The sequence below is a fragment of the Leptosomus discolor genome, chromosome 15, assembly GCF_034619465.1.
Source record: "Leptosomus discolor isolate bLepDis1 chromosome 15, bLepDis1.hap2, whole genome shotgun sequence".
Lineage (NCBI taxonomy): Eukaryota > Metazoa > Chordata > Aves > Leptosomiformes > Leptosomidae > Leptosomus > Leptosomus discolor.
The window spans coordinates 14,542,093-14,568,009 of record NC_141405.1 but is presented as its reverse complement, the minus strand read 5'-3'; the positions used below and the strand labels follow the sequence as shown (position 1 = coordinate 14,568,009).

At 45.2% G+C, this 25,917-nt stretch overlaps 2 protein-coding genes across 3 annotated transcripts in view; one reads left to right on the top strand and one right to left on the bottom strand.

The window, feature by feature from the left end:
• RECQL5 (RecQ like helicase 5) overlaps positions 1–25,917 on the bottom strand; it is a 38,854-nt gene that overhangs the window by 3,167 nt on the left and 9,770 nt on the right. For both annotated transcript variants that reach the window (XM_086473801.1, XM_086473802.1), the window contains 8 exons: positions 5,635–5,862; positions 4,064–4,163; positions 3,534–3,570; positions 2,696–2,754; positions 2,472–2,548; positions 1,893–1,986; positions 1,280–1,420; positions 146–816 (listed from right to left, as the gene is read on the bottom strand). In XM_086473801.1, coding sequence (XP_086329927.1) covers positions 146–816; positions 1,280–1,420; positions 1,893–1,986; positions 2,472–2,548; positions 2,696–2,754; positions 3,534–3,570; positions 4,064–4,163; positions 5,635–5,862 — 1,407 coding nt within the window. The remainder of the gene's footprint in view (positions 1–145; positions 817–1,279; positions 1,421–1,892; positions 1,987–2,471; positions 2,549–2,695; positions 2,755–3,533; positions 3,571–4,063; positions 4,164–5,634; positions 5,863–25,917) is intronic.
• On the top strand, positions 9,576–25,510 carry SMIM5 (small integral membrane protein 5). Its single transcript, XM_009960580.2, has 4 exons — positions 9,576–9,702; positions 17,876–18,029; positions 19,435–19,760; positions 24,663–25,510. The coding sequence occupies exons 2-3, from the start codon at positions 17,903–17,905 to the stop codon at positions 19,554–19,556; spliced, it is 249 nt and encodes an 82-aa protein (XP_009958882.1). The 5' UTR covers positions 9,576–9,702; positions 17,876–17,902; the 3' UTR covers positions 19,557–19,760; positions 24,663–25,510.

Genomic DNA, 25,917 nt, shown 5'->3' with positions numbered 1-25,917 from the left:
GTCATGAGACTCTCCACGGTAAAGCAAGAGTCTCCTTCACCAGCCTAAAAATCTCATACAGATTCCCAGTTTCCCGGACAAGGCTGGTGGGGCTCTGCAGCTCATTAACAGGGCAACACAGGGAGCAGAGAGGTAGAGATTTTACCTGGGTTTTACATCCATTTCTTCCTGAAGGAGTTCAGATTCAGCAGCCTGCTGGCTCTTAAAATCCTCTCTCTCAGCCAGTGTTATTTCTGTCCCTCCTAGTTCTCCGTTCTCCGCCTGGGATTGTCCAGTCACATCATCTCCAGAGAAATCTTTGTTTTCCTGAGGTATTGGTTTCTCCTGACACATGCTTTGAGAAGAAACCTGAGGTAGTGTGCTTGCAGAACAGCCATCTTCCTTTGCTGAGCTGCAACTTTTGGCTTTAGACCCACCTTTGGGGAGGGAGAAGAATTTGGAAATATCCTGCGATTCTTTTTTAGCAGCTTCTGCGAGCATTTGCTGCTTCTTGCTAGGTTTGGACTTCTTAGTAGGGCTCTCCCAAAGGGCAGCTTTTGTGTCTGGACTGGGTTGCTGTCCCTTCTTTTCAGCAAGGAGTACTTCTACCCCAGCACTCTCACACATTGCTTTGGTTCCTATTTCTTTCTTCTGGCGAACAGGGTTTCTGGTGTCCAGTTCCAGACTGCAGTTGCTGTTGTCTTGCCCATTTGGACAATCTACTTCTTTTTTGACAGGCTTTACATCACTGTCCTCCTGGATCTTCAGCAGTTCTGAAGCTGTCTGAAACAAGCTGGATTTCTTTGGAAATCCTGCTCCCACACGCTTGGGTTTGAACTAGGGAGAAAGCAAGAAGAAATTTTGGATAGGAGAGCATTAAGGAAGCCCCGAGAGTGTGTGCAGGACCCTGAAAGGAGCTAAGTTTCTGTATACAATACACCAGCGTGTACAGCCGTAAGCTGGGGAAGGCTCTAAAACGGACTCATCATCACAACCACCAACTGAGACATCAGGGAAATGGATTAGGTTAAAGTCACAGGCCCACAGAAAGGAACAGGCAGCGTCCTTGGTTAGAGCAAGATGAGAAAAACTTATTTAACGTATGGCCTGCACATAGATTATATTCACTAATAGGAACCAGCACAACTAGTTGATCTCACTTCAAAAAAAAAGACAGACAGGGAAAGCAATTACAATAGAAATATACAGCTGTGGCCACAGAAAGGACTTAAAATCACAAAAAAGCAGCTAGACAAAGCACACCATTCCCTCCTTGTGTATCCCATCTGTCCTCACTCACCGAGTAAACTTGGGATGCAGGGAGGAAGTCCTCTTCTGCTGGAGACACAGATTTTGTTTCCAAGCTGCTGTTGCCACCTGTTCCAGACCCAAATACTGAGAACAACTCTCCTTGTTTTGAGGCTTTGTTGATTTCTGCTACCTGAAAAGAGAATAGAAATATTCTCTAGTGGCCAGAAATCTTTATGCATTCCTGCCTTTGTACATACTGAAAGCCACAGTGGCAAAACAAATGTCTCCTCTGGAGAGACACCTATCTCAAGAACACAAACATCTTCAAAGAGACTTATGGCAACCAGCTAACCTAAACCAAGGTTTCCCTATTGTCAGCGTCACTCTGAGGACCACCTCATTCCCTTTATTGCCAGCCCTAGAAGGTTTCTGGATAAGCTTGCACTGGTATTTAGGTTTCCAGAGCCTGTGAAGCCAACAAAGGTATGAAACCAACAGGATTCTGGGCCCTCCTGGAAAGAAAATCAAGAAGAAAGATTTGGAAGACACCCAAGGCAAAGCAGAGCTTCTCCTTCATCTTTCCCACACAAACTCTACCCTATTTCCCCTCGAGCTGAGGCCACACTACCTCCAAGGGAACGTCAGCAGATGTAAGGCCCTACCTTCTTTAGCACAGTTGCCTTGTACGAGTTAGCCATTTTACTGGTTCGGAAAGCTTCATACTCCAACTCCACAGCACAGGCATGAGCGTCTGACCTGTAACACAGGCTGAGGTGATTTCTGGCACGACACACTTCTATATCTGCAAAGGGAACACTAATGCTTAAGCATCTCCCAGAAAGTACAAAATTCACTCTCTCTGGTGAAGAATAAGTGATAACTTCCAATTAAATCCTAAGGGATGCAGTGGTGAATTGCTGGAGAAGAGAAAGGGTGGTGAAAACAATTTTAAATAAAACTCCTCTTGTCCAGTTGCTCAGTTCAAGAAGTAAACTATCCTCATCTTGTGGGACAGGGAAGAATTGTGACTCCTAGGATCAAGCTGATTTAGCAGAATCAGACACAGGAATCCTCATATCTGATCCTGAACATCACTACAAGAAGGATGCTGCTAAGTGAAACTACATCCTTGGACCAAATAACTTGAAAAAGCATTCCCTGAGAGTGGTAATGCTGCTCAGGGAAGAACAGGCCCTGTGTCAAGGGACTCAATATGCTACCCCTTTTCTCTCATCTCATACCCTCTTCCTTCTGCTGCTGGAACCTTTTGATTGGTGCTCAAAGCTTCTTCCAGTATCTTCAAGCAGTGTTCCCGTCCCTAGGAAACATGGGATACTCAGACATGCTCTACAGAAGTCATAGTGCCCCTTGGAGTTCCATCCCTGAAGGAGTAAGAACAGGGCAGGCAGAATCTTTGTTGTTCTTTGCAAGTCAACAAGTCTGACTGTTAACCAGCGTTTCTTACCTTCACTGTGAGCTTAGAGATTCTCCTGCTGCAGGCATCCTTCAAGGGGCAGTCGGCACCTACCACAGAAGAGGGATTTGGAAACAGCATCATAGCAGGGCTGGGACTGATGGAGAACATCTCAACTGTCATGGGGAGGGTGCCAGGCCAGTACTGCTTGGCATGCTCCTCCCTGCATAGTCACCCCAAGGACCACTACAGTCACCCTTTTTACCTGGAGAAGTTACAATCTCCAAAAGACTAGGCAGAAAAAAAGTGAGATTTTTCTCTCTGGTTGAGAACATCTACTTTGCTAGTTTATGACTAACAGCTTTCCCAAACCTCCCCATCTCAGGAAATCCTTTTTCAAGGAATTACAGCACTTAAGAAACGCAACTCTTTTCCGCTCCCTGTAACACCAACCAAAAATAAAGAGGCTGAATAGAGTAACATGAACTCCCAGGTATTCTTTTACAATGGTGTAAGGAGTGTTGCTAGACAGGGCCCCAAGCTGCACAGTCACAAACAGCAAAGTTTTTCAGCAGTTTCCTTACAGCCCAACTCAATACTGCTGCATAATGACTGCAGAAATAGCCTACAAAGTCAGGTTACACAGAGTTTTTTTTCTCTCTTAATTATTTGGAAAAGTTGTTCAGAAAGACGCATTCCCATCTTCACCCCAACCAAAGATAAGCTCTGAGCCATCTCCTCCAGCCAAGCTTTCAAGGCCAAAAGCCTAACCTCTGTGCCTAGGGGCTGATACCTCCAGTGTTGATGCTATATAAATTACACACAGCTGCAAAATATAAGTCTTTTTTCTCCCAAATAAAATGCACTATAAATCAAAGAAGATATTTACTTGGAGGAACAAAATCTTCCTTTTCTGGTTCTTTGCCCTGGAAGAAAACAAAGATCAGTCAAACATTTCCATTCCTGCAACACATATGCAGGTCTAGAAGCACAAAAGACACATTTCATACCCCTGCTCCAGGGAAAAAATAATACTGAAGTTACAAAGGCACTGAAAAGGCATCAAAATGGGGGAAAAAAGACAAACAATGAGAATCAAAGCCAAAGTTCACCTTTGCTATAGGAATAAGCAAGAGAAGCTGAATGGGGAAATCTGTTTTTACTAGTATCGGAGGTATTAAAGACAACAGGATCCTCTTCATTAGCACGGCACAGAAATCAGTACCTGAATAAGCTGTGTTTCTTCATATGATAGGACTGACTGAGAATATGGAGAACACAGCAAGTACAAAAAGTAAAAACCAGGACAAGCAACAGCAAGATGCTATCGCTTACTTTCATTAGTGCCAGGAAGCCTTTATGTCTGTAAGCCAAGCTCACAGCGGTCTGAGAATCTCCCACCAAAGGATACAAACTCACTTTGCGCAGACTCATCTGCCTTTTGTAAAAGTTGTTCCACTCCCGTTTCCGACTCTCTTCATTGGCTTCATCCCCATTCCCACTGCTTTCTTCATCATAGCTGGACAAGGCAGGAAAACAAGAGGAACAACCACTTCTGTAGCTGCAGCACTAACTGGGGGACAGGCTTTGGAAAGCCTAGGTTGTCCCAATATTTACAAAAGACGATGTATTTCCTTCCTAAACAAGTTTTAGCTTTTAGTTTCACTACCATCCCTTAACCTGGAGAGTAGTGAGCACCCTCCAAAAATTCATGGGCTTTGTTAATCCACTGAACTAGTAGCTCATAACTAGTGCTCTGAGAAGGGAGGGCTCCATTTCAGAAGCTCCGCCAGACTCTCCCATGGGGCTGAGGAGTCACTGCCTTGTGCCATGTACACCCCATCTGTCGGTCACTACTGTCCTCGGAGCAGAGATGGCAGAAAGGGCAAAGCATCCATTCCTCAGCCTCAGTTGTTCACAGACTGTTGTATTAAATGGAATCCCCGTCACTAATAAACTGAAATCCAGCAGCTGATTCTCCCCAGATGTAGACCAAGAGTCTACTGCCTTCCACAGCTGTCACAGCCAAAACTTACAGGTAGCACAAATCACAGCTTTATATTACGACTTCCAAGGCAAAGCTACAATCAAGTCATGGAGAGGTTCAATAAATCAAGGGGCGAACAGCGTGCTGTACAACAGCACTGGCCGTGTCTTCTCAGGTCCTGAGATCAAACACAGGCTTCGGCCACAAGCACACCTGTTTCCTCTGACTCAGATGGACTTGCCTGAAGAACAAAGCTACCAGTCTCGAGCTGTTTCAGGCAAAGCAGAGGGCCAGGCCAGCAATGGCGCTGCGCAGCCAGGCAGGGCTTGGCGGGCACCGCAGGCAGTGAAACTTGCGTCCTGACAGAGCTGCGCAACTGCCGCAACTCAGCCAGAGAACAAGGAGGAAGAGCAGTTGTCATCTCCACGCTGCTGGGCCTTTTACAGAATAAATCATGCTTCCCACTGCGCATCTTCCTTTTGCTGTCAGTCTGATAGGGAAACACTAAAATTTAGCAATCTCCTGAAGAAGCTGACGCTGGCGCTCCATTACAACCCCTGTGATGACTAAGTCCTGTCAGCAGCCCCCCAGCCTGCCGGCCCACAGACAGCCGTACTAAGTCAGGAATGACCTCTGGACCACGTCATCCTTTGCTGTCACATTGGTCTCAATTCAAACGTTTTTGATCCTTGTGACTGTGAACGGTCTGAGCCCACTTACTGCTTTCAAAAAATTTCAGGCTAGTTTCTTGAACCAATTACATTCTACGGGGCAATTCTTAGGTCAGTCAAAACAGCTTTTGGCTCTCTAGGACATGCATGTGATCGAGGCTGCCAAAGCGTGTGGAAAATGAAATTCCAGCTCCTGCTGCCAGGAAGTTACAGGAAAATACCACCCCACAGAAACATGTGCTGAAAATAGGAGTGGCTGGGCCTGCAGCTGGGAGATGCTCTCTTCTCTCTGGTAGCTCCTATGAGCTGAATTTAAGGTACCAGGTACAGACCTGCTAAAACCTCTGCAACCTCTCTTCCCGCCTTCATACAGCTCTGGGTCATAGCTATCCCAGGAGGAACTTGCGGGCCCAATGCAGGTTTTGCTCCAGCTGTTGCTGCAGCGCTCCAGTGACTCCAGTTGTCTTTTCACCGCCCCTGGGTTCTTGCAGTAATCACAGCACTTGTTACAAGGGGGGGTGACATCCCCAAAGTACTTGGCTATGGCAGCATGGCGGCATCTAGGAAACAAAAGGGAAAATGATCTGGTAATTGCTTTTATTGACAAGAACTCCACCCTTCAAATGCAAGGGGTCTTCTGATAAAGACTTCAGTCTTTTTTTTTTTTTTTTTTTTTTTTTGCAGAGAATGCCTATTCCAGCAGGAATCACAGGGATTAAGGCCTGGAGCAGAACTGGGGTTCAGTTCCTGGCACCTTGCTTAAGGTCTCTCTGCCTCCACTTCCCCACATGTAAGACACATGGGTGCCAACCTCTTCTGCTAAATGCTTTCAGATCTTTGAGATCCACAGTAGGCACAGTGGATGAAATATGCAGATACTAATTCTGCATCACTGGCCAAATATATTCCATGTCCAGTCAGAATGGCTCTAGGATAAAAATATAAAGAGGTCCTGTTGATCCCTATACCTCACGGTTCAGTGTATGTCTATATTGGAGAGCTTCTGATTTTATCGTTTGTGATTTGAAGGTGAAGAAATCTACATTTGAACAAATAGGAATGTAAATTAAGTCACAGAAACAGAGTCCAGACTGAGGTCACAAGGGAGTACTAGTCAGATAATACAGCCTGGGTCTCCATCTCCTAACACATGCTCCAAGATCAGCAGCCAAAGTTTGGGTAGAGGCCAACAGCCACGAAAACCAGTCCATTTGCTCACAGCATTGCACAACCAGTTCTACCAGCCTTAGCAAACTAGCCATGTGAAGAGGAGTACATTCTTACAGGAATCTTCAAAAGATTTCTAGCAGACATCAGTGCTTTTGGGTATGTAAAAAAGAGTTTGGTAACAGAGATATACTAATTAGCAATGCAGGCAGGAAGTAATTCCTCTTCTAGGACACTCCCTAACTTAAACCAGTGAAGACACCAATTTCGCTAGATAAAAAACCAGGCAGTTTCTTTTTTTCTTTTTCTTTTTTTTTTTTTTTTTTTTTTTTAAGAAATCAGGCAGAATTTACAGGAGTTTTTTTAAAAATTGAGTTTCACAGAAGAGGTGGCCAGTCGTCTCTCAATCAAAATGCTGATACTAGATACACAGAAACACTTACTTCATCAGGCATTTAGAGATCAAACCCTGCAGCCAAGCAGCAACAAGAGTTATTTTAGAAAAGAATTATTTTACTGCAAGGAAGAACAAAGTGGAGATTTTTCCTCTATACCAAGGAGTGCCCTAGTCAGCTTACCAACTTCATCTGTAAAAAGTGGGTCACAGAGAGGAAAAGTAAGAGACTGCACACTTCATTTATTCTTATTATAAACCCTTTAAGGCATGTCTGAACTTGCCAGAGATCTAACAAATACATTTTACTTCTTAACTTGGGTGCGTGCGTGCGCCTGGGACAAACACAACTGCATGTCTACCAAAGCATCACAAACCAACCCTGCGAGGGTCTACCGCGGCAGCTCGCTCACTCATTCCCACGGCCCGGGAGGTTAATTTACCAAGCAGAAGAGCGAGCGAAGCAGCAAAGCAGCAGGTCACAGACTACTGTCACCACAGCAAAGAAATGCGTGTGCTGAAGCGCAAGGGACCTGGTGCCGCTCAGGTAAGGAGGGCTGCAACAGCGTGACGTGTCACTGCGCGGTCCAGGGCACTGAAAGCCTAGAGAGGGCTACTACAAAGCTGGCTTTATATCCCCCTGCAGAGCTGCACTGACTCACTCTCGTCTTGCACTCAAAGAGCTCCTTTCACATGGTGGGGAAGGGTGGGGGGACCGCGATGGGGACAACACATTCGATCCCCTTGTCCTGCCTTTCCAAAAGAGCTACTGGTGCTGCCTGTCCTGCCAATGCAACGTGACTATAGAAATGTCAGCAAGCTGCAAGTCAGCTTTTTGTTTCCCCAAAAGAAAACACGCCGGCATTCTCATTAGTCCGTGTCTCTTTCTCTCACACACACTGATCTGTGTTAGAGTGAACTGAGGCATACAGTAATGGTCAAGCCCCCTCCTCACTCCTACAGCCTACTCGCCGGGCTTATGCTGGGGAGGGACATCCATACGCACCTCTGTCCCTTAATGCAAACAAAAGAGATACCCCAAGAGAGGGCTTTGGTGGAAGCAGAGATCAGCTCTGAAGTCACTGCAATTTAGAGTTCCAGCTTCTAACCCATCAGGCTTGCAAAGCCAAGTCCTTTCTGTCCAGCCTCCTGTAACTGCCTATATCTTCCTGCAGAATTATCCAAATTGGGGCCACAGCCCCACTTTAGCCAATGGTGCTCATGAGTTGGGTCGTAACAGAAATTCAGTTGCAGAACTAAGATTGCAGTCCTGTAATTAAAGCCAAAAGACCAAAACCAGAGTTACCAATACGGATGCTGGGGGTAACTACTGGATTAATGTTTAACTGTACATAAGAGGTCCAGAAACATGGTTATGCATTAACATGTGGTGGAAAAACTTCCCAAGTCACATGAGCACCTGACTAGCCCACCAGATGGGAGAGCTGATTTACATAAATTAATAGTAGTTTGTACTATTATACATGTCCTAAAATGATTTCATCTTTTAAATATGCAACTGTATTATTGGCCTCCCCCACCCTTCAACAGGAGTATGTATGAGATGACCATTGGTCTTTAAACTGTCTAAACAAAATCATTATTTCATTTGAGACATCCTACCCCGATTTGACATCATGGGATAGGATGAAGAGCAAGTAACAATCAAGTTTATTAACATGTTTTTGCCTGTGGCACTACATTTCAGGGAGGTACTAAACTGACCACACGGCTGCCTGTACCTTTTGGTACTCCTTGCTTTCATACACCAGGTAAAACAGGAGCGCTGTTCCTGCAATTAGTAGAAGCAGATGGACAGACTGAGAAGAAGCAAAGCCACATATCCCAAGAGAAGCTTTGCCTCTCCCAAAATATACCAAAAAAAGCATTCCCTCATATAAGCCAAAGAAGGGTACACAGCCTCATCAGAAGAGCTCCCCCTCAAAAAAACCCACCAGCAAGTCTTGGAATAAAGCCAAGAAATGAAAGCATTAAAAAAAGGACAAAAATCATATGAGAACAAATTAGTTACACAGATGGGAGTTGCTGAACAAAAGCCATTTAATAAGCTTTGTCAAAGAGAAAAACAGTAAGTTGATGAGAAACGATCTTTTGCACCTGCCTGAAGGGCTGTATTCTTCGAAATACCACCTGAACTTCAACAACGCTCTGGGACAAAACACGGAGTGTTTAGCTGTCCTCAAAATACAAGCAGCAGAACCCACAGCATCAAGAGAGTAAAGGACTTGGCCAAGAGCACTGAGCAAATTCACCAGCCCAGCATCCTCCCGGCTCCCCTGTCAGTGGCAGACCCTGCTGCACTGTCCTTGCCATTTTTGCTCTGCCCCTTCAAAGAACACCAGAGAAAAGCTCCTTCCCCGGGGACTCAGAAGGAAACTGGGCAGCGTGGAGGAAAGTTAATTGCTTTAACACACCCCCGAACTATCACAAGGAGAGAATCGATTCACGTCTCGCTCCAGAAAAAGCTGTAGTTAAAAGGAAACAAGGAGAAGCCCTTGCTAGGAGGAGATGCACGGAAGAAACGACCAACGAGCGCTGGCACTCGGCGCTCCGGGGAGTTCGCACCAGCGCCTGGCTCGGCTTGTGGTGGCTCCTCGCTGGCCGCCCTCCCTCTGGCACCCATGTAACAGGAAACTTCGTGTCGCCACGACAACCAGTAACAAAAAAAAAAAAAAAAGGCAGAGACAACAGCTGGCTGTCAGCAGCAGAGCGGAGAGGAGCCGAGCGAGCAGCGAGACACCAGTCAGGATGAGGCAGAGATGACGGGAAAGTTTCAGAAGACAGAAAGAACGACGAGAGAAGAGTTCGTGCGGCTGGGGTAAGGCTGAGCTACTCCTGGCGTTCGCTCAACCGTAGCACCTTAGCATTCAGCGAGTTAGCAAGTAGCCGGGGCTTTTTGTCGCTCGCTCTATGGTGAGCTGCAGGATCAGCCGCTGAGCAGAGCTTGCTAGCCTGAATTTGTTTGCAAGGGACCCTCAGGAGCAAAGGTGGCGAGGGAAAAGCTTTTAATCGGATCGCAGCAACCTGCGCGGCAGCCGTTCGGCTAACAAAAGGAGCCAGCCTGCGGTCTTGCAGAGCTTCGACAGGGCAGGAGCAAGCGACTTCGTTGCTGTTTAGAAAGGCTGCCTGCTCATTTTTCTGTTGCTGTTATGGAATGTGACCTTAGCTGATAAGCAGGTCTGGCGCAGGGCATTCTCCACAGGGATGACTTGATATATTGATACTTAATGTGGACAAGAGAGCTGGTCTGCTCCTGAGGAGGAGTGTATGTGCTACTAGCAAGTAGCTGCCAGCACAGGCAAGCATATGTGAAACCAAGCGGGTGCCAGCCAGAGCATTTCTCCAGAGCTTTTCCCAGCTGGAGCGAAGTTTTATCCCCCAAATCCTGAAGCAAACAGAGAGCTTAGAAAACAAACTCTGGTCAGGGAACTAGCATACTGTGCACGTTCAGCATCTGTGTCCAATAGAAATAAACGGAAAGATTTTACACAGCTTCTAACAAGCATTTAAAAAAAAAAAAAATCAGCTAGTGTGTCAGCACAGATGCTGGTTTACTATTCAAAACAGCATGAGAAACCACTGCTCTGAGAACACATACATGTTCCATGGTTTACAGTAACAAGACTGTGAGGTCTGAATGCAGTGAGAAGGGAAGGAAGAGGAAAAGGATCCCTCAAATACATGCAAATATAGAATCATAGAATCATTTATGTTGGAAAAGACCTTTAAGATCATCAAGTGCAAGCCTTGGTTTTACGTAAGGGAGGTGTCCCACAACCTGTGCTCCCATCTCCATTTTGCTGCTGGGTACGGGAAGGTGGACTGGCAAGGAGACTGACCATATAAGCCCCTGTTTTCTCCCATCTGAAGCCAATTACTTTGCTTGGAAGCTCTTGCAGCTCCTAGCACTGAGCTGGGACCTTTTGCATCTTCCAGGAGGCACGTGGGCAGTCAGCTGTTCACAAACAGGTAGGGAGAGCTGCAGAAAGCCAGTTCTCACAAAAAGATGTCTCCCTGTAGGGAGGAATGCTAAGGATCAGGTATTTCCACTTCTCTCCATTCTCATTAACACGGAAGGGAGGGGAGGTCTTTCTGACCTACCTGTTGTACAAATACCGAATTGGAACTGCCCATGGGAGAAGATCTAGTAGTTAAGACCCGCATGCCTCCAGTCTAGCCCTGGGTTCAACGGGGACAGAGGGAAGTTTCCACCCTGCTAATGAAGGGTCTCTCTAGGTTGTTTGTTGCAGTTAAGATGGTTTCTCATAAAGTACGGGAAAAACAAGATTTACGGGGGGGGGTGAAAAAAAAAAAAAAAGGACAGAGGGAGGAGCAAGGGGAGAAGGGCAGGGGAGGGAGGGAGGTAGAGAAACATGCCAAGTTTTCCTTGCCAAAAGAAAATCTTAATGGGTTTGGCTGAGGGCTTGTCCAGCCGCAGCCATGTTGTACACAGGCGGGGGCGGGACGGAGGGATAAGCAATATGAAACACATGTCTGGATAAAAGCGGCAGGACATGGCTTGTGTTACAGCTGTCACAGTGCACGGGCCTCTTCGCCTGACTGCGGTGCAAAAGCAGTTACGGGAGTGGAGGTACAGAACAAACCGAGTTTGACAGAGCGGCTCTTTTCTGCAACCCAGGCCGCTGAGCCAGCCAGCCTGCAGCGGGCCAGCGCGCAGGGCTGCCGGCTGGACAGCAGAGGCTGTGAGAGAGCTGGGCGAGGAGAGCAGCAGCCACCCCTCGCCTCCACGCAGGCTCTCACCGCTACCCTGTGCCACCGCAGCTGATGCTGTTCCAAACCGCTCCTTCTGAGGAAGCAGCTGTTGTAGCCTCCAGTTTTGAGTTCCTTCAGCCAACTGTCATCTTTACTAGGATTAGACCAGCTAATTTAAAAAAAAACCCTCAAAAATTGATGTAATTTCTGAGACCTGTAGGTCTGAGACCAGTCAAGGACAGGGCACAGAGGTGGCTGAAAGAAGGAGGTGTTTCCAGCTGTCTCAGGGGGCTCCAGCTGCCTTATCTCAAACACCAGACACTGATAGATCCCAGTATGTTTGTGAAGTGACTATTTACAAGGCTTTCACAGGCACACAGCTACCTCTCTGTCAGCTTCCTGGGAAATGGTTATTTTGCTAATATTAGAATAGACTTTCAGGCTAGATTCAAGCATCAGCAACCCTTAAAAAAGTCCTCTTGTAGAAGAGCTACAGGTTTATTTTTAAAATTGACCTTTTCCTTTCACTGCATGGGTCTGTGCTTTGGTTTCCCCACTTAAAAATGGGACTAGTAGTGAGGAATTATCTTACGGTGTTTTGTGGACTTGTTTGTGGGATGGACTGGAGAAAACCAGGGTGTTCTGTAAAGGTGTAGACTCCCAGCTCTGTGCCCCAATGGGTACCTCGGCTACTGAAATTGCAGGGAATTCAGAGTATTTTTATATTAATCTAATATTAGGTTGTAGAGGAGAGAAGGAACATTTATGGTGCTGCCTCAAAACCAGTCTCCAAATAGTGGGTGGTGGAGATGACAGGGTATTCCAGCCAAATGGCTACCCAGTCAGGGCAGCTTTATAATCTGAAAGAATGTGTGGCCTTCTTTTCCAGACCAGTTGACAAAGTCAAAGCTTTTCTCCCATGACACGGAGCTGCAATTTACCGTTTTGGGTGTGTGCTGTTAAAGGCTGAATTCTCTTGATACTGGAAACTATTTTCATCTGCTTGGGAATGAATTATAGGTCTGTCTCACTCCATTCACTCCTGTTTTAGGAAAATGGGGCTTGCCTGTGAACTATAGTTGATTCACGTGGCTGGTCAACTACAGCAAACACTGCATTAACAATGATGAAGGAAAACCATGCACTGATAACATGACTACATTTCTACAGCCCTTTTCATCTCAGAAGTACATGACAAGCTTAGAACAATAAACAATCGTGCAGGAATTACTACACATTCTGCCAAAATGCATCTAAACTGTAACAACACCTAGCAGCCCAGCACTGTTTTAGGACAGGAAGCATTGCAGACCTTATCCATATGAAATCAGAAGCACATTTCAGGAACCAAGAACAAAGCTGGTATGCTTAGGAACTGGCCAAGCCTCCACATTCTTAAGAAAGTGGCCAAATACAGCCAGAGTTTATTTTAAAGTTTTAGACCAGAATAAAAAGCATCCTCTGCCCTTCAGCTGCTCAGCACTCTTCTTCCATGAGGCTGGGATTGCCTTCTAAGATTTCCTATCAAACAAGCTACCACAATCCATACAGGTTTCCCATCCCTGTATTGGTCCAATTTCCACTAACTTATTTGACTTGTCTGAGTAAGAACAACACAAAGTATTTGCTTCTCCACAGCCACGGTCTTGGGGGGAAAGACAACATTGCAATGACAACGTTGCCCTGGCATTCTGCTTGCTTTGGGGCACATCAGGAAGGTCCTACTTTGTAAGGTCTCTGGAGCCCTGCTCATGTGGGCATGGAGGATATCCAACTCACCTTTGCTGGGACTTGATGCACTAGGACTAGGGGCACTGGCAGCCTCGGGGTACCACCAACAGATCACCCCCTCCAAAGCTTCATCTCCATTTCTAGATTACTGCAGCAACAAACCCACACAAGCAAAAATTCCGAGGGAGCACAGTAAAACCAATGGACTGGGAGGTCATGTCAAGAGAAGTAAAGCCTGTACAGCATGACTAAGGAACAACCAAGAGTGGAAGCCATGCTTTCATCTGCTTTCATCCCAAACAGGCTCAGTGACTGAAGTGTAACAAGAAGTTAGCAAGCTAAGGTCATTTCATTTTGTAACTGCAACAAAACCAGGGACTTACTGTCTTTCTGTCTACAGATTTCAGAGCACATTAGAGACTTGGACACACAACAATTAGCAAACAAGCCTCTGATGGTGGTTACATGTTCTGCTGCTTTGCAGAGATGAAGTCACCCAACAGAGGGATGGGATGACTTATCCGAAGTCACACAACCAGTAAGCATCACTGGCAGGCCAGGAAGACTGCCTGCATTTACTAACTTCCAGTCCTGGGGCTAAACCACAAACTGAAATTCATGTTCTTTGCACTGAAATCGGCTGCTCAAATGCCACCAGGGTTATGACTTAACAAGTGTCTCATTCCTCAGCAGTAAGTTTAAGCTCACCCACTCCCTACAGTTCAACTTTTGATGCACCTGTGGAGACACACAGATAGGATACGGCTTTCCAAACCAAAGACAGACCAAAAAACCCCCAATCAATTTACATCAATTCCAAAATACTTAGAGCAACTTGACGAGCTTAAGGCAGACCGAGGGATGTGGGACCTCACCTGACACTGTCATCCCAAAGCTCTTTTTCTTGCTTGAAGCCTGGAAGCTACCACACAGAGCCAGTTCACAGTACAAAGAAACCCTGACCAAGGCTTTTCTCTCAAGTGTCTCGATTGAGGCCTTTTAATGGCTTTATTCTCAGAAGGACTGAGCAGCCAGCTTCTGTGAGTGCTTCAGTATGGCATCAGTCCATTAAAATAGTGCAGAAAGATAATTCTGGTGCTATTATAGCAATTTTCACAGCTTTATTCTGTGGGCACAGCAAGATAAATCTGCATTAAAAACAAGTATTAGCACTTTCTGGGAATCTAAATCTGCAGGAGCCCTAAACATAGGGCATGCTGCTTTGGTTTTAAAGGGTCATCTAATCCTTACAGCTGAGCTGCACACCTGCAGATGTCAGGCATCCCCTGACATTACTACCGTGCTCTCTCTTTGCAACCAAGGCTAACAAACTCATGGCACATGGCCGATTCAGCCTTTTCTTCCCCAAAACAAATAAACCCAAATTAGAAGACTTGTTTTATTCCCTCCCCTGCCAGGCCTTGTAACAGAGGAGGGCAGAAACAACTGATCTAGTCCCACTGGCAACACCGGATAGATGAGTTATTTTTTAAAGAACAGCCAGAAGAGGAAGCAGCTGAAACCATGAATTTCAGGCTGCCACCACAGCAGGAACTTCCAAATTGCCTGTCACAAGACATCAGCATTGCGTTCACTTTCTTTTCTATGCAAGTTTCATCTTGCCTCTCTTCCCCGTGTTCTCACTTCACATGATCTCTAGCTACAGCTATGGAGCAAAAGTTCGTGATGTTAGTCTGACAATGCGCTATGAAGATTACATTTCAGTGTGGTCATCGAGCATTTCTTCCATAACAAGTTCCATCAGCTTTGACATCAGCCATGTCTCCTCTGCTCTGGAGGGCTCCCATCCTCAAGAGATGGGGTTTTGAGGAAGGACAATGAGCAAGGAGAAATTCCCAATGGAGAAAAGCACTGGCAGACAATTATGTTTGCTCCAAACCCCACAGAATCTGTGAGGCACCAACTTTTGCTGGCTGTTCTAGGTTCTAGAACAGGACTCCAGTCTTAGAAAGTAAATGGTCAGGTAAGACCTACAACCTTAAGTTTCTAATCTCTCAAGACTTGCCCATTTTAATAATAATCATTACAGTTACTGCTTCAACCCAATATCCTGCACCACCTGGCCTTTACTACGGTTGGTAACTGGGAGCTTACTTGAACACAGAATAAGGAAAAAAAAAAAAAAAGGAATCTTACAGCTTTACTGAAATTTATAACGTCATCACTGTTGTATTGTACATGAGGAAGATAAGACAAATGCATAGGACAACTTGTTTAAGTCACACAGCACTAGCTCTACCCTTATGCTAATCTGTAGGGTAAGATCTTGCTTCTGCTGAAATCAGTTGGAAAAAGATCACAATTAAAACCAGTCCTGACCAAAGACTTTACATCACAAGTAGAACAGAAGATCCAAAAGGCCATGAATATAACTAGCTTTCTTGGGGGAGTTTTACTTGGTGTACTTTTGCTACACTGCATAAGCAGAAATCCTAAATCGAGAGCCCTTGGAACCAGTGTGCAGTCAGAAGTGCAGTCTGAAGAAGAGCAGAAAAACATTTGCTTCCTCACGGGTAGGTTGGAGACTGCACCACCAACATCAAACTTTGTCCCTGAAGAAGTTCAAACCAAGGTAAACAAGCAACATTCCTTGCAAGTTTTAGAATAAGAACTCCTTCACTTAGCTCCAGATCAGGTACCACGGGCAGAGGAATGTCCACTGCTGAGAGAAGCTCCTCCCATTTTAGACTAGGCACTTTGCTAATCCACATGGAGTTCTACAGTCCTGATCAGTAATTTTACACTGTGTACCCAAACTTCAGCAGCCTGAATCTTACACTTGCTGCTTCTGGTGCAGCCCAAAATGTGGCACGAAAGGTTACAGAAGATTCCTTACTAGGAGAGCTTCTGGGCAGGCAGAAACACCCACAAAGGGAACACACATTTTCAGAATATTAGAGCCAGAAGTACTTATTTTTTTAAAAAAAAAAGTTGTTGTTCTAGAGCCAAGAGCAGAAAACACAAATCACTTCACCTCTGCCTGCACCACCATCTCTTGGAATGGAAACAAAACTGGAAACCTGCTGACACAGAATCCCACAGCACTGTGCAAAGGATAATGCAGCCATTTCTGGAACAGCTCACTTGGGGTACAGCAGTCATCTGGAAAGAAATATTTAACCCTAGTCTCAAAAGGGACCTTTTTGGGTCAAAAGGCCACAGCTATGCCTCCCTGCTAAGTTGCACAGAGATCTTTCTGTAGATGTAGATTTTCCATCCACCCACATCCCTAGGAAACCAGCTGGTTCCAATTTTTATTCCTTATCTTGGATTTAAAAGAACAAAGAAAACCCTTTTTGAATTGCATAAACATACAAAATGTAATTTAACTTGGCACTGTAGTATTTAAGCCCAGCATGCAAAGAAACAGCCAAGGTCTCTCCGTCCTCAGTGTGTTTAGGAAAACTGAACTCCAAGCATCCATTTGTTTGAGTAACCAAACCAGATGTGCAGTAATGAACTAGCTGGCTTATTCTGGGAGAACTGTCTTGGCCACTTGGCTTTGTGTTATCACCAAGACTTGGATGTTAAATGACAGTGTTTAGGTCCCATAAAACAGCGTTGACTATTACAACACACACAAGCTAGTACATTCTGATATAATAATGACACAAGAGTTATAATCCATCCAAGCGCTGACCTGTCCAAATACTTGTTTTAGGTGAAACTATAGATATTTCTTAACAAAATCCTATTGCAGTAACTGGCTGAAGCAAAATGTGAACTTCCATAGCTCTCATGCCAGCTTGTTTGTTGCAATGCCTTCCAAAATCCTGCTCTGGGGGCAAAAGAAGGGCAAATAGTGGTGGCAAAACTGAGGCCCCGAACTTTGACCAGACTAATATTTTCAGTAACAATAGTTCCTGATGATCACTCTTTCTGAGAATAAAGAAGGTGTAAGATTACTGAACTTGAAAAGCATCCAGCTGTCCCCAGTGAACACAGACTTTAGCTCTCAATATCACCATTCAGTAAAACTGGTTGATAAAACATTATTAATGGTATTGTAGTGAGGTGTTGAAGTAAGCGCCTTAATTTTTTGAAGGGGCTTTCTGTAGCTGAAAGTGCAAGTCTTCAGGGGAGTCCACTTTGTGTTACTCAGTAAAAAACAACCGAAAACTATATACCACTGGAGTCCAGCATTTAGCATTCAAGTCCAGTTAGAATTGCATTTCTTTCCGAAGGACAAATTAGCAAAACTGGAAAAAAAAAAAATTACTTTCATTGGGTGACAGCCAAGGGCAGGCACTGTCCAGTTCTAACTCTATGCCTAGTCCTTTAGAAGAAACACTGTTTTGCCTTTGCTTAACAGTGCAGCTGGCAAAAGCACCCTCAAAGCCAGATTTTGAAATTAAAACAGTGCCGGAACACGTAGACAATTAATAGTCCTCCACCTTAGCTACTGGGAACAAGGACTGAGACCAGATAAACTTGTTTTCCTTGTGATCACCAGCTCTATAAGAAGGCTGGCAGCTTCCTAGCATTAGTCAGTGAAAAGGTTTATTCTCTATTTGTTTCTTCTACAGCGCAAAGCCTGGAGAGGTTCAGCCAGAATGTCTTCTGAAGGCTTTCTGAAGGAAATGCAAACCATTGGCGAGAAGTTTCTCCTTAAGCTCCAGAAACTGCCCAAGGCTGACCCAGTGGAGATTGTGTCCTTTTGTGTGGTTCTTCTGTTTATCGGTGAGTTTATCGGTGGAGGCAAAGGGCTGTCAGAAGGTCTCTCCTCTTCTTCTACGGGGCAGCTTGCTCCACAGTCTTTGTCAGTGTGTTGGTGGTGTTGGCAGTTGTTTTCCAGGCTGTGCTCTAAGGCCCAGTTTAATTTCTAGGTAATTTTTTAATACTCTGTGTGTATCTCTACATGCACGCAGAGCGCGACAGGCAACAGTACAGGTTTCCTCAAAGCTCTCGTATTTAAGCGTTAAACAGCAGCATTTTAACCTACCCAGAGCTGCTGCAATGTTTTGATGCATAGGAGATAGTTTACAACAAAGGGTATTAGGGCATCTCATTGCCATAGAAGACACGTAAAGTGTGACGCTGTCATTCCTGTGCTTAGTGCAGGGGAAGCCAGTATGCTTCAGATGAGCCTATTTATTCTCCTCTGGCAATGGCAAGATCCCTCCTGCTGCTCTGTGTGGGGATGGCATGGAAGGAATAACAAAGAGCTGCTTGATCTAGGGGGATGAAGTTTGTTTAGACAATGGGAAAACAAGAAGGAAGGCAGGCAGGCCCTCCCCCTCAAAGAGGTACACTTTGCTCCCAGCCAAAAGGAAGGGTGTGTATCCAGCCTGGACACTCCTCCCTGGGCTGGAATTCAGATAGACACACCTGCTGCTTTATTTTTCTCATACCTACAGCTGGTTCCCCACAGGTCCGGTAACCTGGGAGCCCAGCTCCAGACTTTTAAGGAACACATGCACACACATACGCACATTCACGCACCCTTATGTGTTTTGCAGGGTTAAACATGTCATCCTTTTTTGTTCCAGATAAACTAACATATTCCTCCCAACACCAGCCATTATGCCAAGTGTACAATAACAGTAAGTTAGCCCACTGCTTTCTGAAAAAAACCTCTACATTTGAAGTATCTATTTTTTGAACCTAAATACAGAAGAAAGAGTAAAGTCAACCCAGTCACGAATATCTATGCTTATTAAAGGGTACACTGCATGCAGTCTTCAGAAATGCAACTACCAGTTTGACCAATCAAATCCTCTTGAGTTGCTTTAGACACAACTGGGGGGGGTGGGTGGATCTCCATCCTTTCTAGGCACACAGTTCTACTTAGTTACTGCATATCACCTCCAAAACAACAGCCCATTAGGCAGGTAAAGATATACCCCCACATGGTTTGGTACATAGCTCTTAAAATAATGAAATATCCAGTAATGATTGTCCAGATTAAATGGATAACTAATACAAGGGAACAGGAGCTTAGGAGGAGGGAGGTGGGGATATAGGGAAAAAAAAAAATTGGCTTTGTTCATTCTGCTGCTCACCAAACAACTTAGAGGAGACATAGGGTTACTCTGCAGTGATAGCTCCTACATCATGAAGCAACACCCTTTGCTTCTCTTTCCAGTTACTGTCCTGGTACTCATGATCATTGCCTGCAGTTGCTGCTGCTACAGCTGCTGTAGCTGTGACGGACGTCCTGACCACAGACGTAGGAAGATCCAAGTCCGCCCAACTGCCCATTCATGAAGTGCAACAAGAGGTGACACAACCTACTATCTAGGACATGCAAGGACATCATGATTCAGTCCTATGGAAATGACTTTCTACACTAGCTCACTGAAAATGGCAATAACAACATTCATTAACATGACTCAGAGGACCAGAAATCACAGCATGGAATTCCTTGCTTCTGTGACAGCCACCACTGGGCTCCGTGGTGTGACCAGAAAGGTAATGCTACCTTATCACTGTCTCCCTCTTCTGGGCTGGGGTGGGGGTGCCACGGACACATGCTGCTGAAAAAACAGACACACTTTCCCAATGAAAGCCCTGCAGCTGGGCCAGCCAAGGATGCCCTTCGTGGGCCTGGAGCCACAGACCAAAGCAGAGAACGCACACACGGCCACATGCTAGGCAGCACCTACTCTCTTCACAAGTAGCTAATCCAGAAGGATGGTGCTGGGTGCTAGCCAACCCCACTGACATCACTGGGAGGTCCACATGCTCAGTACGTCTCGGATCAAACCCAAACCTGCTCTCTCAAAAGCCACCTGCATCAGACACGTTTAGCTGAGGAGTCTGCTGAAAACAACACATCGTGGACCTTCTGATCCAGACATGCCAGCCGAGGCTCTGAGTACAGCTGGTAACGAATGCTCCCTGCTTTATGTCATCGGTGTTACAACGATGTGAAATTGCCAAAGAGAAAAATCAGATCACGTGCAATACCCTTTGTAAACACAAAGATGAAGGCAAAAGGGAGAAGCACACCAATGCTATGGCTTAGTTGGATCATTCTGCTGCTAAATGTGCTCCCTCCCCACCCCCTGGTAGTTCTGTTCTGCTTATTGCAGGTGAATGGTTCTTGCAGAGCATGGGAGTTACAGGAATTGAACAAATCCCTATCCTTGCTTGAGGGACCTGCGTGCCTGACTCCCTGCACTGCGTGCAGTTTATTTTAGTGGACATAAACATTATGCCTAAGGTATGTTTCTCAGCATACACAAAGGCATTTCAGAGGAGTGACATACAGCATGGTAACGGTCACTTCAGGGTATACGTGCAGCAGCTGACAGCGGGCATTGTGACAAAGCAGAGCCAAGAATGGGCTGTATGGCTGCAGTTAACAAGTGCAAATAAATCCCTTTTCCATGCTGCAGCCACTGCGTATGTTTGGTTTACACTTCAGTGAACTTCAGAAAGGGATTTATGTACAAGGTTATGTGCAGGCCACGACTTTCCTAACCGGGACAGCCAAACAGAAGACCATCATGCTGCACTTAACTCTGTAAGCCACTGTTTTTTCAGCCCGAAAGGTGAAACTAATGACCTTTATGAGAAGGGATAAAAAGTTACATGCATATAGATAAGTCATCTTCTACCCCTGTATTCCAACTGCTAGGTGTAGAGGAGTCAAAGGGATTGCACATGTATATACCAGAGCCAACATCTAGCTAGAGAGAAAAGAATCATTAGGTTCACAACAGGGGGCTTTTAAAATATTCTTTACACTTCAGAAGGGACAAAAAAATGAAAACTTTGTAAAGAAACCTCTTTTCTCTGATGCCTGCACCCAAATTAGTACATTACATCAGTAGCTTCTCGTGTATTTAATGCACTTCAATTTTTGCAAACAAAGACAATTTAGGTATTTTGCATTTTTGTACTGCTGCACATTGGAATATATCTACAGCCAGCGACACAGAGAATAGTCTAAAAATTAAGAAAAAAAAAATATTCCTCAACCTACCAAAGTTACATTTAAATTAATAAAAAATACTTGCCAGCAGAAGAGGAAGATGTTCCTTAGAAAGTAAATATTTGAGCCCCAACTTGACAACTGCCAACAGAAGACTGCACTAGTATGAGCTACTGCATGCACAGCTACACTAGGGCTAACAAAGCACTGGCCTTTATGACACTGTCCCAAAGCCTTCACTCCCAACCAATGTTAGGGTAGGATAAGGTCAAGCATGGCATCAATTTACTCTAATCAACATTCAGAGATGCATCACACTAAGCTCTCTGTCAGCTACGTCTTTGCTCATTTCACTTACAAACAAGTGACAATCAAGGTGACATAGGATGTCTCAGAACCTCTCTTGCAGGAGACAGACTCAACAGACGTTTCTGTATCTAAGTTAAGTCACGAGACCTGTGAAAGAACAGAGCTTACTTTCTTTCCTAGCTTGTGCTAGACAGTGCCAGCTACAGGAATTAACAGAATCCCATTGAGAAATGTTTCAGCAGCATGGAACCAGTCTGTGCTAACAGCCAGGAGGAAGCTCAGCAGGCTGGAAACATACCAACGACTGACAGGTTGCTGTCACTGGGACTAAGCTGCCAGGCCTTATCTCAACAGGAAAAGCTACGTGTTTCCCAGTGGCGTTACAAGTTACAGCACTGACAGATCCCAGGCAGGGGGACAAGAGAAATGGCTCCTGTCTTATTTCTGCCACTGTAAGTTCCTGAATTAGAAACAGAGAATAAACACAGCACTGTTAAAAAAAGGAGGAGAGAAAATTAAGCCATTCTCTAGAGAATTCAGGTGGCTTTCTGGAGCAGAGGAGCAGCCACCAGGGAGAGAAGGGGTCCCTGGACTGACTTCTACATACTTGCCTGGACCTCACAGGCCGAATGTCCTGCTTTCTACCATTTTGTACCATTGCACTCAGCTCGACTGCTCCTATACTTGGTATTTAGATATGCCAATTGCTTGCTTGGGCTGGGTGGGGTCTGCTGCCTTCTTGCATGCAACAGATCAGGTTGGCCTGAGACATGCCCCAGCTTACTGCAGCTCTTCAGTTCCTGTTGACTAGAAACATGCCAGTCTCTAGGCCTCTGCTCACCACTCACGCACGTTTTTGTGGGTTTTGATTCAATCATTACCCACATAAAGGGACCTGGAATGCTCTGAGCACTAGTGAGGATGGATCCTCTGTTTCAAAAAGCAGAGGGAGATTCAGACGAGCACAGACTAAGGCGAGACTGCTTCAAACATGGCAACTTCTGTACATGTTGTGAAAGCCTGAACGAGCCCAGAAGGACCTCAAGGGAATACAGTTACTCCAGTCCTATTTCAACAAGTGTTGAAATAGTTTCTTACCCTGAGGAACCTAAAAGAGACAGTGAGGCCAGCCTCTGCAGCAGAAGCGGTTGAAGTTCCACTGACAACGGAATAGCTTCTATTCTGTAACATCATCCCTCTGGTTTCAAAGTGATTTGCTTGACTTGTGAAAAACAAGTTTCCTTTTACACACACACAGTGTCACACACCACCCTCTCCTCCTTCTCCCTTCCCACGTCTCTCCAGCACCATCCGTCTGGTCTTCTTCAGTTAGGAAAGCAACAGGAAGTCAGTTTTATTGCAGCTAACAGCAGTGCAAGGCTCTGTAACGCGTTTATCCACCTAAACTGTCACAATGAATTTTGGACTGGAAGGTAGTCTTGTTCACGGTCTCATTTTACATACGGCAGTCTCCTAACGGAGCCTACCATACAGGTCCAGTCAGGAGCCAGGAAACAAAGCCCTCTCCACCACAACCCGCAGCCTCCCCCAGTCAGAGGACATAGTGGGAATTTGCAAGCAATGGAATAGGTACATGAGTGGCTAAAGCCGTGGAGAAGGAGAAATGTCTGAGCAACAGCTGAACCAGATCTTTTTAACTAGGCTCAAGATTAGCCACACCTTTTCAGAAAAGTCAGCTGTTAATCATTTATTGCAGTACAAACAGTCAGCGTCCATGCAAGCTCCACCAGTCTCCAGGTGCAGTAAGGGGGTTCCTTACCACAGGCCAAGATCTCTTGGAGGGGGTGCAGAAGAGGCACTAGAAGAAACACCTACTGCAAACACAGCAGCTTCAGGTATTTATAAGATTGCATACAGCTCTCCTATTTCAGGAGATTAACTGTAGTTAGCAGAAGAGACAGGAAATTTCTAGGGTGTACAGTCACACAGAGTTTCTGCCTTTGGGTCCACAGAACTGGTATCTAGGCTGCCTCCTTTTTAAAGGCAAAGGAAGCTATCCAGAACAGCTTTCATATCCTGTGTGCCTGGTGGTTAAAGGCTGGGCATGGTGATCTACCATTATGCCAGAAAACAGAGCATGATCGGAATGTATTTGACTACTGAGAAAGAAACAAAAAGTTCAGCAAACTGAAGTGTGAGATTGTGCTCCTAGTCAAATGTGACTTGCTGAGGATGAAACATGCTTTACATGCCTAATCCTCTACCCTGCAATATTAAGAATACAGACATAAGGGGCAGCAAGTCAAACACATTTTCAAAAATAACAAGTATCTCTTCCTGTGTTACAGCTGCGCGGTCATATTTGAAAGAGCACGCGAAATAATGCATCCTTTCCCTTGAGAAGTAAGGAAGCTTTAGTAAAACCACAAGATGCTCACAAAGAGATGCTGGATGTTTTTTAGAAAGCTGGTGGCCAAGTCATTATGCAAAGTATCAGTGAAAGAGCAAGTGTGTGGAACCCACTGAGATCCCCGTTTAAATTATTGCTGAGCCTAAGTACTTCATGGGAGGAAAGCTTAGATGCTTCTATTGCAGAGTAACAGAAAGCATTACTAAAGCAAACTCTTAGCAGGAGACCTTTTTTTTACATAACTAGACTATGGGAGCAACAATTTGGACACGATGATCTTTGCTTACTGTTGGTGTGGGGTTTTGTTTGTTGTTAAATAAGTGTTCATTTAATCTCCAGTGTTTTCTCAGAGTTTAAGTGCCCACCTCCTTTTTCAGGATCTTTCCAATGGTATCAAGCAAGCTCTCCCGCTGAATACTTGTCTTTCATGTATAAGCTGTACAGTTGACAAAGATGAAGGGTTCATACTGAACATGGTGGGAGAGACATTGTATTATATTAAAATAAATATCAACTGCCAAAAATCTTGTAAAGCCAGCAGCTTTCCTCTTTACATCTCTGTAGATTTGATTGTGAAAGTGGCCTCAGCTATCTTTCTTCTCGTTTATGCTGCCATTTCTGTGAAGGGTGACCCTCTCTCTTTTGGAGAGTCACCCAGGCTCAGACAGCATGCATGTCTATACTGGTTTTGGGACTGTGGCTCAGAGCACAGAGAGGATACACCAACTGATACTGTTGTTGTCTGCCTCCACAGGGTGGAAGCCAGCATGTCATCAGTACAAGAGGCACCCTTAGTTCTGGAAGGCCTAAAGAGACGGATTGCAACAAGTGACTGGGCTCTTGGAGGGCTAGTGGTGATTGGCACCTTCTGTCTTGTTTTTGTTGCTCTTCTCTTGTTTGCTGCCATCTTTGGGTGCTGCTCATCTCCGAGGCACAGAGTGGTGCACAAACAGCGAAGCTGAGAGGCGGTACTTGGAGCCCTGCAGCTCAGCAAGAGTCAGCCCAGCAATAACCTGATCATGTTGTTCATAGAAAGCTTTCTCCTCTTCTCTCCCTGTGTGGTTATTTCTCCCCGTGCAACTTCCCTGCATCAAGAGCAATGCAACAATGCCAGCAAGTTGTTCTGCAAGCCCGCAGCAAACTCAATACATCAGGCTAGCTGTGTTCAGGAACTGCATGACTAGCCAAATACCAAAGTCAACTCCTCTCTGCCTGATTTTCATCTTTCAAGCAAAACCACGGGTTAGAGGTGGTAAATGGTAAACCACTACCTAAAACTGATAAAGATGTCTTCCGCTGCTGCAGTTACATGGGGGTTTTTTCCATCTTGCAAATGGGCAACTGGAAACTCTGACCGGCAAAAGCTTTGTCTAAACCCACTCTCTAAAAGCAGCTTATACTATTGTTCTCTTGTCATACTCGGACAATAGCCTAAATATACTATGCAAAAACTTGCTTGCCAGCAAACAAGTCTGTCTTTATTTGTTCTTATTTAGAACCTTGCAAGGTCAGAGTTTCACGTTTGCTTTCACTGTTTGGATAGTGACTAGAACTGTATTAATTCAAAATGTAAAAAAAAAAATGCAACGTGGTGTTCCTTTACACAGTGTCTTAGTCTATGAGCAGGGAAGCCAGTCAGTGGTGCTGCAATATGTGACTCCAGGCTGCATATGGCATGTTATACAGTAGGAAGACTGTACCAAACTGGGGGAGGGAAGAAAAAGTATGGGAGATGTGATTTCTAATTAGGGCAGTGATATTCCTTTACAGAAATCTCTCTTTTATGCACCCAGTGAAATCCTCTTTCCATTACTACTCATCTGAGCAAAGGAGAATGTTTTCTCTCTGTCCTTGCTCAGTTATTGCTTCACTGCTGCAGCGCAGCTCTAGAGAAGGTCCTCACTTCAGCCAGCAGTCAGACTCTGCAGCGTGCATGAAGTGGGAGATCCTGCAAGATGGTTACATGGAGCCTAACTCATGCCCTCACTGGGATGCCTCCCTAGAATGTC